This window comes from Ailuropoda melanoleuca, chromosome X (assembly GCF_002007445.2).
Source record: "Ailuropoda melanoleuca isolate Jingjing chromosome X, ASM200744v2, whole genome shotgun sequence".
Taxonomy (NCBI): Eukaryota; Metazoa; Chordata; class Mammalia; order Carnivora; family Ursidae; genus Ailuropoda; species Ailuropoda melanoleuca.
The window spans coordinates 87,698,464-87,718,315 of record NC_048238.1 but is presented as its reverse complement, the minus strand read 5'-3'; the positions used below and the strand labels follow the sequence as shown (position 1 = coordinate 87,718,315).

Below are 19,852 nucleotides of genomic sequence, written 5' to 3'. Positions count from 1 at the left end.
ATCGTTGCCCAAAGAAAGTCACTGTTTCCTTGGGAGTGAGTCCTGGCCCATTTAAAGTTTCTCCCTGAGGAATCAAAGGCTATTTAATAACTCAAATGTAAGGTTATCTTCAAGCCCCAAATATCAAAGCCTGGCCAGGAAGCCCCAATGTTATTTGCTCTATTTTTCTTCCAGTTTCATTTACTAGCAATTCCATTTGGTTTTTCAAAAAGCTTGTTAGACTGTGTAATAGGTTTTTGGGAAAAGGAAGGTGGGTGGGTGCCTGATTTTACCAGTATTTACTCCAAAAAGAAAGCTGATTACAGTGGTAGTTCCCCTCAGAGCTCAGGAATCATTGCTCATTTTGGAAGGCATCTCTAAGCCAAGGAAATTGAAGCCATAGTAATAGAGTGACAGGTCTGCTTTGCCCCTCCCCAAGCCAAAACCCATCAGAATGGCTTCTGCCAAGGTTACCTGCTTTGGTTTCTACAATCTTTTCCCTGTGTTCTCTTGAATGAAGTTAAAGAACTGTAGGCAGACTACTACTCCAGCCCTGCTTTAGGACCTGTCTCACAAAGGGCACCTTCCCCCCTTTCTCCAGTGGTAAAACTGGGGGCATTTCTGGGGAGAGTGGTCTGAAGAGGGGTACTTTGAAATCTCCTGATTTTAGCCTGTTAGGCTTGAAATTTTATGAGAAACCACAGATCAACACAGCACCTTCAAGACCTCTGTTGTGGTTTGGTTTGGTTTGGTTTGTTACTAATGCTGGTATTTTATTTTGCAAGTATACCTGGTCTAGTTTTAACAGCATGACTTTATTCGAATTATCCACTTGAATATTAAAAAAAATTGTCCATTAAGAGAAAACCAGAACCACTGCCTTCTGAATTGGCCCTAAATTGATACCTTCCTAGTTCCCGGAAATGCTAGAGATTTTTGAATTAAGGAAAATGAAAAAAATGGTATCTCGCTGTATTTTTAAATGCCTCCATTTCCTTGTGTTTTAGTTCCTTTCTTAGACTCACTGTTATTTAGACTGGCTATTATTAATTTGTTTTTTCCTAGTTGCTCAAATTGTTCCCTCTCTACCAGAGCTTAGTCATTTATTCCATAAACCTAGAAAGCACTCCTGTGTGGCAGGAGCACGCAGCTAACTGCTGTCACCAAACACTGCAGTGATCTCTTGTGACAACAAAGACCCCCTGGTTATCAAACAGGTATCCAGAAATGTCATCATCTTAATACTTTCAACATATTTAACTGGTATCGATAAGACACCAGTGTCAGTGACCCACTATCCTACTTAGAAGACTCCCACTGGTTTTAGCTACTCTGTCAGACCCGCATCATGCTCCCGGTAGATCTTGTTAGAAAAAGAACCGTGTTCACTGAGCTCCACCGTTTTGTTAAGCTTTTCAAGCAGCGAATAATCTGGTCCACCTGGGAAAATTGGAAATTATGAGTGGACTAAAAAGACATGGTCCCTGCCCATGAGTGGAATATGATCTGGTAGAGGAGAAAAGAGAGGAATCCTTAAAGAAGACTATAATCTAGCATGAGGTCGTGGGATATAAACTGTAAACACTCCAGGGGTTCAGAGAATGGAGAGCTGATTGGCATTGGAGGAAAAAGAGAAAAATGAGCAGAAGGGGCAAGATGTGGAAGAAAAGAAAGGAATCTAAAAAAGAGCTGAACACGTGGAAAAAGAGAACTAGAAACTCGATTCTAACCTCTATTCCTGATAGGTTAGTGTAACTCAAAACGGAGTAAGATCAAAGAACAAGGCAAAGAAGAGAAAGTAGGGCAATAGAGAGCAAAAAGCCAACGCTAAATGGGAAATGAATAACTCAGCCCTTCCTATGAAGATGAGGATGCTCCTGAAATGGATTAAAATGGCCCGAACTCGTATCTAAAATGCATTCTTGAGTTCAGTCAAAACAGCCTGTGCTCTTAGTTACAGGCCAGCCTTTAGATTTGCAACCTAACAACACTATCCCTGTTGTGATCCTCCTTCCTACCCACCGGGATTGGTAAGAACATGTCTTCTACTAGGCTCAGAAGATTTCTAGCATCAGAAAAGAACGATGAAATTGTTTGATTTAACTGACAAGGAAAGACCTCCATCGACGTTTTTGCAAGTCTCTGAGTCAACATGTGGATTGTAATTGAAGCTAGACTTGAGCTGTGTCTTGAAAAATAAGCAGGATTGGGAGACTAGGAGAAAGAAAGGGCCCTCCATGCCCAGGGAACATAGCACGGGCAAATAATGTAGTGATGGCCAAGGGGAAGGTATGTTTTAGAGCCATGACATAGACCACTTTGGAACAGTGACACAGGGCCCTGTACAGACTCACCATGATTGTCAGCGAGGCGGAGAGGCTGACAGAATTCCACACCGGGTTCCTGACCTCTAAGTCAGTCCGGGCTGAAGCACGTACTCACGTAGCGGGTCACCCCCAGCGTGATGCCCGAAGGCTAACAGTTAATCAAAAACGTAAACATGAACATCACTTGTGTTAATTTTTCAGAAGGATTTCACAGACAGAATAGATGTTATTTTATTTGATCTTTACAGTAATGCCCTGACATGGGCAGCTCAACTTTTAATCTCAACCGTAGACAAAGGCAGACACCTGAGCACTGGGAGATGGTGGAAAATTCTGAAAGTCGGTCAGTCTCTCAACCGGATCACCCAGCTTCTACCCCCAGACTCTTCCTCCTCCTCCCATCTCTCCCATGAACATGTCTGGGTGATTGAATTTAGAGAAAAGACGTGGGGATGGCCGTGGAAACCCCAATCTCAGTCAGGATAAGGGTAGGGAAGTCACCAGCCCCCCGTGAACAAGGCACCCCAGTAGTTTTAATGCCTTTCCAGAAAACCTAATGCCTATAGATGTCAAAATTGTACATGAGGATGTGGAAAAGAAAAAAGAGTTGTTTGTCTCCTCAGGCAACCACTTGGACTATTTTTTTTTCTTTTACTCAGCTGTCATATTTGTGTGTGTGTGTGTGTGTGTGTGTGTGTGTGTGTGTGTGTGTGTGTTGTAATCACGTATTTATTGAGCCCAAATCAGCCCTCCTAAATGTCTCTTAAACTCCCATTTAAGAGGTTTAAAAATTATATTCATACAGTATTTGTTACCCTGCCTTGCCTTTTGCCAATGACTGTCTACCACTTCTGACTTTGTGAACTTCTCTTCCAGTGTCAGCTTCATTAGTCAAGATGTACAGATGTTGGAGGAATTTTAAATGGGCCTTCTTTGGTTTTTTTGAATGGGCACTACATGCAAATAATTATCCTACAGAAATTTTAATTCTTCCTGAGTTAGCCCACTTTTGTGAATAGTAAGCACTGTCAGGCTTAATCCCTCATATCCTGCTTTTACTGAATATTCAGGCCAAGGTATTCTACTTAGTTTGCTTTTTTATTAGAACCTCTTGGTCATTCACATACCTTGAGAGAGACTCATTTTCCCTAGAGTGTAACAACTGCAATTAGTTTTTTGCTGGTCCATGGGCAATAAATGAACTTTCCCTCCTCAGGCTAATTGTTCACATAATGTTCTTGCGAGGCGGTTTGTTTCCTTAGGATGACAGAGGCGTTTCTTCAAAATGTATCTGAGTAGTGTCCCAGATATGGCTGCTTGATGTTTGAAGAATTTTTTAAGGGGCGGGGGAGGAATATAAAATACTCAGCTTGCATTTGGTAAACCTCATTTATCTTAGCCCATACGTACTGAATCCCCTTAAATCTCAGCCCGCAGGCATCTTTTAAACAAGAACTCTAGCACAAAAATAAAATAAGAGATGTGCATTTCAACCTGAACTAGAACCATCTATTTACCCCAATCTCTCTTACACACACACACACATACATACACCTACATCTTTAAAACAATGAAAAATAATTCATACCATTACTAGTATCTGGTATCGCTGTTAAATATTGAGACACTACCGCCAGCCCTGGCCCAGGATCTCCCTGAGCCACTTGTATAGCATGGAGCCTCATTTATTTGGTTCTCTGGATGAAAATTTTAGCCATCTCATAAAAGCTTGAAGGTTTTTATACCACCACTCAATGGTGCAATACTTCCCCTCAGCTAACAAAATTGTTTCCTACCACTACCTTGTCTATGGTGAATCTAACAGGGCAACTCTGCTCCTGACAAGTGTTACAGGATGCTTCATGGACGTAAATTGTGTACTATGTCTGTCCAACATGGAAAAGCCTAAAATGTTCAATCAGGGCCTATGTGGAAGTGTTTGTCCCTGGTTCTGGGCTTAGAAAAGTCACTTTCAGAAAGAATTATGGCAGTGACTGAGCAATTGGGACACCACTTAGCACCACTCCATCCTTTTCAAAGTGCTTCCATTTCATTGGCTTTTGTGAGCTTCACACCATTTTACCCTGTATGATAGGCAGGATCTGGGTTCGGAAATCAAGACACTAAGTAGTTACATGCCTTCCTCGAAGTCCTACAGCTGATCTGTAACAGAAGTTAGCCTGAAACCCACATCCCCTGATGCGACCCTGGAGCCAGCGTTGTCTCTGCTTTTCCTTATGTGAAAACAAAGAAGTGAGGCATATTAAGGCAAAATCTTGAGGTATTTGTTTCCTTAGTGGTCCTGAGATGGTAAGATTGGAAGACATCACAAGACCATAACACAGAGCTGTTAACAGAGCAGAGTGGATTTGGGGTGTCTGAGCCACTCACTGTAGCTAGCTACATGGATCAAATATATGTGCAGTTCATTGGATCCACGGTTCTTATTCTACTTGCTTTTGGTTGGTAACCCGCTTCCCACCCCCCATACTCTAATCAGCACTAATTGATAGGGGACTGTACTCCTCTTAAAGGTCTTTAGAGAGAGAAAGTATCATTATTTCCTTCTAAACTCACTGTGAGAAACTCATGTGCAGCTCTTGACCTCGTGGCAGGCTTCACTTGATTTAAGTTAGGTGCATTTCAATGTATAGACTGCCCCCAAGTTATGGTATTTTGACTTCACCGTGGTGCAGAAGAAATCCGCATTCAGTAGAAACCATACTTTGAATTTTGATATTTTCCCAGGCTATCAAGATGCAGTACGATACTCTCAGGATGCCGGGCGGAAGTAGGAATCCGCACCTCCAGGCCACATGATCACGAGCAAAACACAACCATTCTGTTTTTCACTTTCCATACGGTATTTGATAAATTATAGGAGATATTCAACACCTCATGATAAAAGAGGCTTTGTGTTAGATGATTTTGCCCAACTGTAGGGTAACATAAGTATTCTGAGCACGTTTAAAGTAGGCTACGTTAAGCTATGATGTTCAGTAGGTAAGGTGTATTAAATGATTTTAGACTTAATGATATTTTCAACTTACAGTGACTTCATCGGGGAGTAACCCTATCATAAGTTGAGGGGAATCTGTAAACGTGTGACAATTAAGTCCATAATTCAGCAAGTTTTATTGATCATCTGTGCCCGGGTCTACTGGATTTGTTGAGATATAAAAGTAAAGCATAATAAAATCCAGTTTTTGCCCTCAAGGAGTTGTTGCCTGGACAGAGCATGACTGGAGAATTCAAATTTATAAAAACCCCAAAAACAAAAACCAGCTTCGGTAGGTTAGAAAACAGAGAGACCAGAATGAACTGGAGTTTGCAGGTAAGGCTTTCCGAAAAAGAAACATCTTATAGAAGCCTTAAGAGGTGAATAGGATTTGAGTTGGTAACTGTAATAGTCAGTCCAAGCTAACTATATGGAAAAAGAAAAAAAACCCTCACGCACTCTCAATGGCTTAACAAAACAGTACTTTGTTTCTTGCTCACATCATAGTCCAATGAGGTGGGAGAAACCTCCTCCTCAAGTGGTAATTCAAGTAACCAGGCTCTTTCTATCTAGTAACTAGCTACTCAGTCCCTCTGTATCTGGCTAGCCTGCGTGGGAAGAGGGTGATCCATGGAGGAGCTCAACAGAGGTTTTGTTAGGGACCAAGCCTAGAAGTAGCATGCATCACTTCTGCCCACACCTAACTACAGAGGAATTTGGAAAATGTAACCTAGCTCTATTCTCAGAAATAAAAATAGATAGGGTGACCTGAATACATAGCATTGTCTCTGCCATACTAAAGGGGGAGGGCTTTCTGAAGGAAGGATGGGGAAGAGAAAGGTGGCAGAGCAAAATCAGAGTAGTTTTAACATATGAAGAGTCTGTATGTTACTCTAATGGTAGATACATGTCAGTATACATTTGTCCGAACCCATACAATGTCCGACACCAAGCGTGAACTCTAATGTAGACTGGGGACTTTGGGGTAATAATGATGTGTCAGTGTAGGTTCATCAGTTGTAACAAATGGACCACTCTGGTGGGGGATGTTGATAGCGGGAGAGGTTATGCATCTCTGGGGGCAAGGGATATATGGAACATCTCTGTAGCAAGACATAACTTTTAACAGCAACGCTATACTGGTTATTGGATTCACTCCAAGTTCATGGATCTTCTCTGCCCACAGCAGCCTCTTCACTGACAATATATTCCTCCTGATTGGGGCGCCTGGGTAGCACAGTCATTAGGCGTCTGCCTTCGGCTCAGGGCGTGATCCCGGCATTCTGGGATCGAGCCCCACATCAGCCTCCTCCGCTGGAAGCCTGCTTCTTCCTCTCCCACTCCCCCTGCTTGTGTTCCCTCTCTGACTGGCTGTCTCTCTGTCAAATAAATAAAATCTTATATATATATATATATGAATATATATATATATATATTCCTCCTGATTATCCTCTAGCAAGCATCATAAATCGGCAACTCAAGGAATAAATCCAGTTCAAAAATATAATCCATTTGGCCCATATTTATTTATTTAAGAAAAAAAAGATCGAATGCATTTAGGTGGCACGTGCTTTCTTTTGTTAACCTCAGTTTTCCCTAGAACCTATATAATCTATTGGCACTAACTTACAAATTTATGTCATGTGCCTGGCCCCTGACAACATAGGAATCTGTCACCCTTGTTTCTGGGGCCTCCTTTTTATGTGATAACTCATACAGTAAGAGTTGAATTACCAAAATCTCCATCACACGGAAATGCTGAGTACTTTCTCAAAACTCACAGCTTTGTGGGGTGAAGCCACAGAGTATCTTTGAAGGATAATTCTGAAGAAGTCCAAGAGATCTACAGGAATATAAGAACTCTTAACAGTCTTTTGAGCGGGGTCATTAGTCACTCTGACAATTTAACAAAAGCAACGGACCATCTCCCCATACACAAAATACTTTGCAGATAATTTCATGGAGCTTCTGAGCCCTCTGAAGCCAGTCTATACACCATTCCTGTGGTAAAGTGATAGCCCCATTTAGGCTGCATGGAAGAGGGATTAAGAGAATGGGCAATGAACTCATGCAAACAAGCTAAATCTAGAATTTTCTAGGTAGGTAACCTGGAGTTAGTCACTCAACCTCTGAACTTCTATTTCCGCATCTGAAAAATGACAATAATACCTACTCCACAAAGCTGCTATGAGGGTTAAATGAGAAAATGGATGTAGAGAACCCAGCACCATGTCTGGAATGTCATAGTAGTCCCAGCAAATGAAAATGGTTATTATTGAGTGATATTAGTCAGTCTTCATGGGTTTTCAGTGGAGCTTACCTGGATTTCACACTAGGCTCATCAGGAATTAGACACGGCCATTCAGATTTTGCTTTCGTGTCACTTACTCTGAGAAATCACTTGTGACCTTCATTTCCCCAGCCCAATCCCCAAGCTTGCTCCCACAGCATCCTGACTCACTCTAAACTAGAGCTTATCTCCAGGCACTGTAATTGCCTGGCCGTTGGTTCCTCTCCCCCACCAGTTTCTGAGCTCTGTTTCATACTGCTCTGCTGTACTCCGAGTGCCTAGCACCGTACCTGACATATAACAGATACAAAATAAATCTAATAATAAATTGGGAGAAAGAGGTTCCCCAGTAAGCTTTCAGAAAAATAGTGGTTGGTGGAGATAGGAGAGCCCTTCATTCACTCTGTCTTGCCCTGAAAGTTAAAGCTTTGAGAGGATCAGAAGGAGCTGAAGAGAAGACAAATGCTAAAAACTGGCCTTTTTTCGATTGGAATTCTTGGTTAACTAGCCCAAACATCTGTTGTTTCTTATGATATCTCTGAAGCCCTTTAAAAAGTACCTTCTGAGCTGTGAAAGAAAGGACTTTCCGGTCAGTAGAATATTCATTTGAATGCTTATCATTTTTAATTTGTATTTAAATTCTTTGGAATTTGACCTTTACTATTTAGAATATACTGTAACTTTTCTATTAAACAATATCGGATTAAGTCACACCATTCGCTAGTCATATAATATTATAGTGACTTTTTTAGAGTCTCTTACTGAAGAAATCCTGTTCTCATTGTTAAGGACACAGTGAAATCATTTCATCTGGTCATTAAGCTCTGCCTCCTTCCAACCCTAGTGACACACAGATATTTGTAAATTCTCCAAGTTCTAGAAGCTCCATTTAGGGGCTGCCTAGCAAGCGAACTTAACAGGCTTACTGTGCAAAAGTAACTTGACCCTTTCTGATCCCAGTGGGTAATTAAGTGGACAGTAATCAGATCAGTTGGAGAATGGACTTTTTTGCCCCTTGGAGAATTTCCACATAGACCAACATATGATACCAATTTTCAGAGAAATGGATTGCACATAAAGCAAAATATTTTAATCTCTCTCTGATTTAAAGGGCACTTCATGATCAACAGCTAATGTCAGTTATACAATTCAGCACTCTCAGTATTGGAGCTTGAGCTGACGCCATATTGCGCTTAGGACATTCCCTGAAAGTTTATTTTAACCATTTATCTCTGTATCATAAAATTAAAGCACATTGTGGCAGGGGGGAAAAAACAGTATTTCAGTTTTCTGGTTGCTAGGGCTCTAGATGAGAGAATTTTATGACTACTTTCCAAAGCCTATATTCTGAAAGAAGGTTCATTTTTAATGTAGAAATAGTAAAAATGTAGGTGGCCTCAACAGCTGTAATTTTTATAAATTAAATACAAAGATACCTTCTGCCAACATTTGAAATTGGCATTCTGCACGGCCAAATACTCCGATCTTCACTGTTACCTAATTTGATATTTGAGCCACTATTTCCGGGCTATTAACCGCCACATCTGGACTCCCAATGACCTCACATCAGGAAATCCCTGCCTGTTCCAGTATCGATCAGCAGTGTCCTCTTCCCCAACAGGTGCTACATTTATTAGTAACTGTCCAGGCCACCCCAGCTTTAGGCAATTGTCTTCTTCTGAATTACAGTATTTATTCATTGGAGGATAATAAGACAAGGGAAGAAGTCAAATAATTTCGCCTGTAATTTGCAGCTGTTTCATACAGAGCTATGCTTCGCAGAGAAAAGAGCCTGCAGTTCAGATATTATATAATGTCCCCTACTTTGCATAAGACGTGGTGAATAATTTTTTTTACAAGATGCACTTTATTTATGAGCAGGTCCTTCCATAGAAAGAGCTTGTTAGAGCTTAATGCTGATGAATGGAGACAGCACCATTCACACTTCCAGGTTATGGTCTGTCAGTGCTTTCATTATATGCACTAATTTACAAGGATTTATTTATTTTCTCACAAATGTAAAAATGTGCTCCAAGCTAAACATGTTGTCTGGGCATCTGAACCCAGTGTTTTCCTTCCTGGAGGTGGGGTGCTGTGGAGACTCAAGTTGTCTGTGTTGTTCTTCCTACTTCCCCCCCCACTAACCTTGTGGCAACATCAGAGATCTATATATTCTTGCTTGCTCTAAAAATGAATACTGGTTAAAATTTTAAACCCTGGAAGTGGTCTTCTCAATGCAATTTAACTCCTTTCTTAGCCAAAGACTGTGCCTTCCATTGTGTTTTAAGTGGTAATGAAAATGCTGTCAGCACAACAACGGATGTGGCCACTGGAACAAATTATCCCCACAGCGTTAGGTACCAAATTTTGGGAATCTGGGTACAACAATATCAAAACACAAAAGTCAGTTGCATCTGCAGATCGCACTAGCCCCAGATGGCTTTATGTGCTCTGAAATCACTCACATCCCCATCCCTGAAAAATAAAGCTTAAAATACATGGGGCATGTGCCACCTTCTCCCACTCAGCCTAACAAACGGTAATAGATCATGCTGACTGCATCATCGACATCCCTGGGCTACGCCAATGCTCATTATGGGAGGGGAGACTGCCCCCTTCCAAGTAATGGCGAAAAAATTCTCCTTTTCCTGCCTGGGATTTTCAATTTGGTTTTTAACGTCAGTGAAAACTAAATACCCCTCAAACCTCACCAGTGAAGAGCTTGTAAAACTAGTTGTTTGGGGAATCTGCTTCTGTGTGTATATTGGTTGAGTGGGTGGTTTTTTGGTTGAGGAAGGAAAATGAAAAGAAATGAAAATATGTACATATAAAACATACCTAGATGTGCTAATAAAGCATCTATCACACAGCGCCTCAAAGACCTTTCCACTATTTCTTTTTCAACTCCAAACATAAGTATAACCCCATCAAATTTAATTAAAGAGTCTCAGGAAAAACGGAGTCTTTTGCAGTTTGGACCACGATCAAAGAAATTGCTACACAAATATATGAAAGGAGAATATCCTCCAACCTGTCTGCCAAATAAGCCCTGAAGGCCAACAGTGAGGATTTAATATGCCTCGTCTGTGGAATTCGGCAGACATGAACAGAGGGAGAGCAGTTCACAGTGTTTAGAAGTAAACAAAAATTAAAAGTGGAAAAACCATGTAAAGTCCAGGATATCCTCCCTGCATCGGTACAGACTTCACCCTCTGATGGGGATGAGGAATGCAGTGGTCAAAGGAACAGAATTGTCCTCCCTGGTGTCCGCGCAAAGATGGAAGGATCCCCCCCCCCAAAATATGTTCGTTTCTGGAGGAATACATTTATTTCTCTATACCTTTTGTGAACCTGCTCCAATTTTCAAGGGGTTGGAAGCTCTAAATTTACCGCCTCCTCCTTAGAGCAACGTTTGCAGGGTATTCTTCCTCGTTTCTGTGCGTCTGGATTCTTTGTCCTTTGGCCTCCACAGAACTTGGCACAGGGCCATTCAGTAGGTATTTGGTAAATACTCAGGATTTCAAACACTTTAAGCTGAGCTACTCTCAGCCTTTCTCTCTCCAGACCTGAGACTTGATCTTTCAGTCCATCCTCTTATGACAAGCCAGTTTTAAATTTCGTACTCATTGATATTTAATACAGAGGTCATAGAAGGTAATCATAGGCCTGCCACAAAGCAGACCAAATACCAGGCATTCGCGAAATTGATTTTGCCAAAACAAAAAAAACGAAAAACAGAGGTACGCCTTGGTTCGTCCTCAGTCCAGATGTCCTGGAGATGTAAGAAATGCTCATGTGCCACCACCCTTTGACCTACTCGAGCTTAAGTCTTTTGAAAAACCTCCTTACAAGTCCTTCTGTATCTGCAAATGAAAAGGGGACTTATCACCATGAACTTCCCCTTGTTTGGACATGCTGGTTTCCTTGGAGAACCCTCCAAAACATAGATGAATTTAGAGGTATTCAGGGAAAGTTAAAATGAATCTAACTTTTACAGCTACTAAGGATTAATACTTCATGAGGAACGCCAGGATTAATCAAAGTATACCATAAAGCCAAGTCTTAATATTAACCTCCTGCCAATGAGTCAGTTCATCTAAAAGCAGTCTGTTTAGTTGGGTTTAGAAACTGTCTTTAAGTGAGTTCATTCTTTACCAGGAAAATTATTGTGTGTGTGAATGTGTGTGTGCACACGCTAAAAGGACGTGCTTGTTATCACAGATGTTCCTAGCTTTAATACACATTCTGTGTTTCACAATGTCTGGATAAAGGAGAGGTAGGAAAAGACTAAATTGTAGACTAGTTTTAAAGTAATGCCATGTGGTTATTTTCAAGAGCACTATCAAAAGCACCAAGGGAAGCAGGAGTTGAGCCATATGTTCTTTATATGTGTCTGACACTTTTAAATGTATTATTTCATATGATATTTATAACAACCTAGGCAAAGAGTAACCAACTCATCCCAGTTTGTCCAGAACTGTCCCAGTTTTAAAACTGAACCCTGCCTCAGTCTCAAACTAAGACAGTCGGTCACCTTAGCATAGGTAAGGTGGTAAACAGTGTTCTGAGACCAGGTTCCAGCCTGAGTGGGGGTTCTCCCCCCACACCACTAGCAAGCAGTTCTCCCATACCAGCTGCGTGTCCTACAGTTTCACTCAATTCTGACACGATCGACCCAGAGAAAGGGTCAGATCCTTCAGGTTAAGGGCTCAGTCCCACAAAACTGCCCCCCACGCACCTGTGCTTTTGGCCGACCAGCTATAGAGTAGAGGTTCCAACAACCCCTCCTTGGGTTCAATTAATTAATGAGCTAGAGGGACTCACAGAACTCAGAAACCTTTTACTTACTAGATCACTGGTTTATCAGAAAAGGCTGTAAGTCAGGAACAGCCAGATGGAAGATCTGCCTAGGGCAAGGTATGTGAGAGAGGGTATGGAGTTTCCCTGCCTTCTCCAGGTGCACCACTCTCCCCAAATCTCCATGTGTTCTTGCCAACCTGGAAGCTCTCCAAAGCCTGTCCTTTTGGGTTTTTAGTAGAGGCTTTATTACATAGGTATGGTTGATTAAATCATTAGCCATTGGTGATTGAACTCAGTCTCAGCCCCTGTCCCCTTCACAGACGTCTGAGGGCGGGACTTAAAGTTCCAACCCTCTATTCATGGATGGTTCTCCTGGCAACCAACCCATCTTTAGATGCAGTCCAAAAACCACCTCATTAGCATAACAAAAGACACCTTTATCTCTCTTGCCACTTTGGAAATTTCCAGAGTTTTAGCAGCTCTGTGCTAAAAACAGGGACGAAGGCCAAATATACATTTCTTATTATAAATCACAATATCACAAGCAGATAATCTTTTCCATATTTTACCAAAGAGGAGGCTACAATTTAGAGGGACGAATGACTCAAAATCACATAGGAGTTGTAAATGATGTGTTCAGTATTAGAACCCAAGCCTTCTAACTGCTATTATGTATTTTCCAAAACACCAGGCTGTAATTAACACAATGTGTAAAAACTACTGTGAGAATTTTATTGGCTTTCATTTTTTTCTAGAAATTTAACCATTCCCTTTGTGACACCATAATTTTGATCCCCAAACTCCTCTGAATAGGTAATACAGAGGAAAAGAAAAAAACTCAGTCCAGTTTATCAGAATTATTACAAAGTCTCTGTGAGCTGAGTGTGAATTGATGAAAATAACTTTAATGCTTTCCAAGTCAGTTATTTCTAATGCAACTATGAAAATAAGCGGTAGCCTGCCTCCTCTGTCTGTTCCCTTTTAGCTTAAAGAGGATTTTTTTTTCTGTTTGTAGGGGTAAGCAAGTATTGGGGGGTGGCAATGTAAAGCTAGACAACCCAAAATTATTAGACCTGGCTTTATTTCCTCATGTTACATTTTGTCATTTCTTCTCAATACACAAAGAAGTGGATGTGTGTCCGAACAAACATCTCCCATTACTGTCCTGTCTGTGCTGAGCAAAATTGAATCCATATGTCTTTAAAATGCTTTTCCATTTCTATGGCTTCTTTCAGAATACGAATCTTGGTGCAAATGTGGCCCACTAGACTACTAATGCTCATTTGCTCTTTCCCAACAGGCATCACAGTTGATAGGCATGGATTCATTTACTTTGTGGATGGGACCATGATTCGGAGAATTGATGAGAAAGCTGTGATCACAACTGTAATCGGCTCAAATGGTCTGACTTCCACACAGCCACTGAGCTGTGACTCGGGAATGGACATCACTCAGGTAGGCGCCGCTGGTTTTCAAGCACTATCACCATTTGGCATCATGGAAATGGATAACAATTTTGTCATGCAGAAATTAGGTAGAAAGGAAGCCTGGTGTATCTGTTATAACACCAGATAGCAGAAGTTTCTCTTTCTGTAAGTTACTTTTTTCCTCCTCAGAAAAACTCCCTGGGGAGTAACGCTAGGTGGAATGTTGGCATAGGAATAAGGATGAAGGCTCTCAAATGTGAATCAATTGGAGGGTAAGGCCAGTCTTCTGTTGAGTATTTTCCAAGATACATAATTTTATTATGTTTAAATAATACAGTAACACACATTTGGAAAAGCACTGACGACCAAAGTCTTTAGAAATCTTTTGTAATGTCTATATGAGTATGACTTGTTATTCATGTGTATGTAAACAGCTATCTTTAGGGGATTTGAAAGTCTTAGGTAGAAGGGACATTCTCTCTGAGACCTAGTTTACATTTGTTTAAGACAGCTCCTTGTAGAACAAAAGGGAAAGTTCAGCATAACTTTCACCCAAGTCGAAAATTCTGTTTTTACCACAGCTGTACAAAGTCGGGATTGGACACATAGGGAGATAATAGTGCATACAGCACAATTCTGGCATCCTGTGGGTGTCTTCCCTAGTCTGCGGACTCGAAGAGGTTGGTATGTAGAATGAGAGAAGTAGACAAGACAGGCCTCAAAGGGATTTTCGTGCTCTAATCATCCCTGAATCTGTGACTCTGGTGATGTACATTATTAGATCATCTTTTCAAATGAATTAGAGTAGAAGTTGAGAATTTTAGGATTGGTTAGTGAATGTATCAGACAGGATGGTTTTGACCGCAAATAAAGAAACATGTATCTAAAAATAGTTTCAACAATAAGGTCTCCTGATGTCACGTGGTGAGATGATCAGAGGTGACAAAGATGCCAGCGGATTTCCTTTTTGTGTCACACAGGCAAGAATGGAGTCACTGGTAGAGTCCCCTTAAAGTCACCTAAAAAGGGGAAATGGGGATCGCCAAAATGGATTCAGACCCTCTGGAACAGGGTCACCTTCCAAAAGCATATTGCTGCCTAATTCTTGAACCAAAAGTAGGCTTCTCTGGGCAAAGAATGGAGGGTTGCTGCATGGGTGGGCAACCGGCTATATCCTCCACAGTCAGGTCATTCCTGCTGCTTCATTCTTTGTATCACCTGGAGCCTAGGATCACAAGAGAACTTACGTGAACACATCATCCGGAAACCTTGCCTTAGTCATTAGCTCTATTCTTCCCTCCCATTCCGTCCTCCAAACATACTCATGGCTCTGAAACACCAGAAATGTGCCTATTTGGGAGTTTCTTCTTCTCTGTGTGCCCCTGCCACACCCCAGAAAGGCAGAAGGTAGTCAGATACAGTCAACTACAAAAATAAAATGGGAATTGGAAGGCCTGGAAAACTGGCCCAATGAATGAACCATTCTTCAGAGAGATTTGAGTGGATCAGGCTATCAAGTCGTAGAGCAGCCTAACTTTCCATGATGCAAAATCCTACAGAAGGCAAGGAAAAGGAGCATTATTTATGGCAGTAAGGAAGGGTGTGAATGTGTTTCTATGGAGGAGGGGGACAAAAAAGAGAAGATGCACGTATATGATTCACTTGTGGGATATTTTTAACTTAAAATAGGACACTTAGTATTGCAATCAGTCAAATCTAAACAACTTCTCTGTTTCTGTGTGGAAAAGTTATGCTCAAAAGAGAATTCTTTGTCTAAATAGAGCAAACATATGATCCTCATCACCATGAGAAGGGTTCTGTCTCACATGGCATTTGCTAGCCATAATTGCCACAATGAAAGCTACCTCATCTCTTTCAGGCTGGGATGTAGAGTGTAGCCCATTGAAAAGGAGCCCTGGTAACCAGGAGACAGAATCATATTTTCCCTATGGCATTTCATTCCAAGCCTCGGTGTCTCCGATGCCCTTCCTTCCCTTTATTTGACACAACTTCAACTATAGCAAAACAGTAATTTTGGGGCACCTGGGTGGCTTAGTCGGTGAAGCATCTGACTGCACCACATCATGCTGTCTCTCTCTTTCTCTCTTTCTCTCAGGCTTCATGTCCAAATTATTTGGCAGTTTTCTTTGCTGCTGTCCATTATTTCCTGTTCTGTGCTTAAAGCACCCTAAAGAGTAATAAGAATTTTTCCTCTTAGGCTGGCACAAAACAATGAGTCTGTAATGATCTCTACCTTAGTGTCCAGATTATGACCCTCCACCTTTGTTAAGGACCTGCTTCTCATAGTCCCATTCCCTTAGTCTGGAATTATCTCTGCTGCTCCAAATCCCGTTCCCCATTCTCCTCACATCTCACCTTCTCCAGGGGACACTTCCCTGATTAGTTCTAATCCTTATTGTTGTTTCATTCTCTTACTAAAATTTAGTATCACCACATTTAATATGTAATCTGTTCTCGTGCCAAACTGTATCCAACTAGTCTACCAAAGTAGACTGTATGTTCTTTGGGTGTGCATGGTAAGTGCTCAGCAGGCGCAGTTAACACATATACCGATATCAAAAGGACAGTGTGGTGCAAAGAACATGGAAAAGTAGTGAGAGATGAAGCTAGAGGTAAGTGGGACAACAGGGTGAAGTTTTATCCAGTAGACAATGGGGAGCCAGTAATAACATTAAGCAGAGAAGTACTTTTTAAAAAGATCATTCTAGCTATTGCATAGAGAATTGAGTGGAGGGAAATGGTGGTACAGGCAGGGGAGACAGCTTCAGAGGCCACTGAAGTAATATAGGTGTGATGGGGACAAAACATATATATATATGAATGATCAGCACCTTGTCAAAAGACTTCTGTACAAATTAACTCACTTTCCAGTGTTTTTTGGATGTCCAGATGATGTTTCTTTGGGATACAACTCTGATGACACTGCCCATGAGGCTGCTCAGATTTATTCGGGTTACAGAGGCAAGCAGTGATAATGGCCAGACCTAAAGTATCAGCAGTATGGATCAAGAAACCTAGATCGAATAGTGAAATATTGGTGCTAAAATCAAAGAACTTGTTGACTGGACTTAATTTCAGAATTAAGGAAGTCCAGGTATGATGGTACCATTCTCTGAGATGAGGAATACAGGAAGAGGAGAAGCAGGTTTGGGGTGGGGGTTGAATGATGGGCTCAGCTCAGGACATGTTGACTTTGAGGTGCCGAAGCAGGTAAATATATCTTGCAGGCAACTGGAAATAGGTCTAAAGGTCAAGGCCTGAAATGGGGGTTAGATTTGGGATTATCAGTCCACACATGGTAACAGCAAATATGGCAGTGGATGAGATCTTCCAAGGATGGTCCGTAACATCAAAGAGAGAGAGAGACAGAGAGAGAGAGAATGAGGGGACTTAAGACCAGACTCCAAGGATACCGACCCTCAAGAGAAGGCTGAGGAGTGGGAGGCCACAAAGGAGACCGGAGGGAAAGACCTAACAGGTAGTAGGAAAACCAGGAATGTGGGCAGTCAAAAAGCCAAGGGAAAGAAGCTTTTCAAAAGGAAGGGAATGGTTAATATCAGCTGCTGCTTTAGAGGTCACATAAAAGAAGTTGGGTTGTTGTTTTTTTTTTTTTTTCAGAAGCCATTTGGTTTGACAGCATTCGTGACTTTGATAGGAGTGCCTGTGGTAGAGTGCTAATTAATTGGAGTAGGATTGCAGTGGTAGAGTGGGAGGTGAGGAAATGGGGAAAGTGAAAATAGATCACTTTTTTGAGATGCTTGGCTGGGAAGGGGAAGCTCTGGCATTAAAGCAGATCAGCTCCCAGGTGTGTGCAAATCGGCACCCAGGTGCGGCACAGGTGGACAAAAGGTGGCAAACGCCGGCTTAACTCAGCTAAGTGAGCGCATAGAGTGTCTACCAGGAGGAAGCAAGTGTGTGGCACAGCTGCCCAGATGCTCTGCCTCAATGGCCAGGGTTTCCCCTGTCTGTTTAGACAACTGTGGCAGATTGGGGCCCTATGTTTTCCAGGACCGTACTTAAGAACATGGGCTGTCTTCAGCTAGAAGGAAGGAAGCTGAGTCGGGAGCTTCATAACACCTTTCAAGAGCAAAGCCCCCATTGTTTCTAGTAGTACTTACAGTGATCCAGCCGAGCTTACGCAGTGCTCAGTTTCATATTTCAGTAAATCAAAATATATTGATGGGTGAGGGTGACGACAAATGTCTAAATGAAAGCACACAGAGTTTGCTGACAGAAACGGACAGGAGAGAGCACAGAGGCCTTGCAGCATGAAGATTTGAATCAGACCTTATAAGGAGCTTACTGATTCTCAGACTGTGGCAGCATCATACATTATCGAAAGACCTTGTAGAGTCCTTACTTTTTGAAACTTTTAAAGCAAACGTTGGAGAGCAACAATCTATGGCCACTTGAAATACAAGCCTCTCTGGACTCAGGAAGAGGAACCAACCGTTTTCTCCAGGTCCTTCCAACCCTGAAGTTTGCTCTACAGAAATGTAACCCCATTACTAAAGTTTCTTGTTACTTTCCCTGCATTTCAGAACCAAAAGGTCCCCAGCAAGGGAAGGCCCATCCTTGGTGGCATAGTACCTTTGGAAGCTGAGAAGTGATGTGGAGAACATTCTTCTTTCTCTTCTTTGCTTTTGTCTTCTGTACTTTTCTGAGGCAAACCTGAACCCCAGGAAGAATTAATCCTTGATAGTCTGCCCTAAACTTCAGTAGATCATGATGTCCTCCTTATAGTAATTCTAACAATAACTGCTACCATTTATTGAGAGCTTACTATGTGCCAGGAACTATGCTAAACATCTTATTCACACTGTTCCATCTTATCTTTGCAACCCAACCACCCTTGGGAGGTAGGTATAATTATCTCCAGCTACGGAGGAGAAAGCTGGTAGTCAGAAGAATTACGCATCGTGCTATGGCCACGGAGTTATGAAGGGATACAGCCAAGATTCAAGCACAAGCTTCCAGACCCCCAGTGTGCATTTTTACAACTTCTACATTTTCAGTGACAGTTGGGGATGACCAAATATCATTGTAGTTAGTGGGTGACAAATGCTGTTTGCTTAAAGAATATGTTGTTTATTCACAGAACGTGTGTTTAGTGGCACTTAGGAAATCGTTTAATAAAACCTGATCATCTCAAGAAATGAAATTTGCTTTGACAATAAAATCAGCCATTTGTTCAAAATCAATATCCTTTTTTTGATTTACTGAAATGTGAAACTGAATTCTCGGTGTAAACTCTGAAGCAAAACTGCCCTTTGTAAGCACTGCTCTAAACAACAAGGCCCTTCACTTCAGGAGATGAGTTGATTATGAAGAGATTAGGCTCTTTATTTCCGTCGCTGCTTTTGAATCACCCTGCTCTGGTAACTCACTTCCATCTCATGCCTGACTAGAATGGAGCTGGGAGTTAGACCCAGTCTCTTGGCGTTGATAGCAAATTTGAGAGCTGGCTTACTCCTTGGAGCCAGCCTAATGCTCTCCCAAAATTAGCTCAATAGCAGATACACAAGAACATGGACCTTTTGTGTGCATAGACAATGCAGTTGACCCACTCACTGTCCATAAGACACACACCTTCAGGTGTTTGTCTAGAGTATCCAGTATAGAACCATTCCTTTTGTTGGATCATATGTATACTCCCCAGTGGTTCCCAAAAGAACCCAGTTGTCAAATGGACCTAAGAGGTGGAAGGAGGCATTATCCATGGTTATGAAAGAAGGACAGTGACTGGTTCTTTGGAGGAGCAAATTTTGACCCCATGCATTTAATCTGTTCAGCTAGTCTACTAGGAATCCTACTCCTCCTCCCAATCATTTGATGGTGGACTTTGCTCCAGAATATTCTCACCATGTAATAACCAACCCGTCTTCAAACACGTCTTGTGACAGAAAACTCACTGCCTCTTCCAGGCAGCTCATTCCATCTTTGAATGTCTCTGACGAATAGAAAGCTCTTCTGGGATACCTTTAACTTTAACTTTTTAGTATTCCTCTGA

General features: G+C 41.7%; 1 protein-coding gene across 1 annotated transcript in view; it reads left to right on the top strand.

Annotated features, from left to right (window-relative positions):
* The window catches only part of TENM1 (teneurin transmembrane protein 1), a 761,614-nt gene that overhangs the window by 679,618 nt on the left and 62,144 nt on the right, over positions 1–19,852 (top strand). Inside the window, exon 25 of the mRNA XM_034649058.1 lies at positions 13,695–13,849. Within this exon, the coding sequence (XP_034504949.1) occupies positions 13,695–13,849 (155 nt within the window). The remainder of the gene's footprint in view (positions 1–13,694; positions 13,850–19,852) is intronic.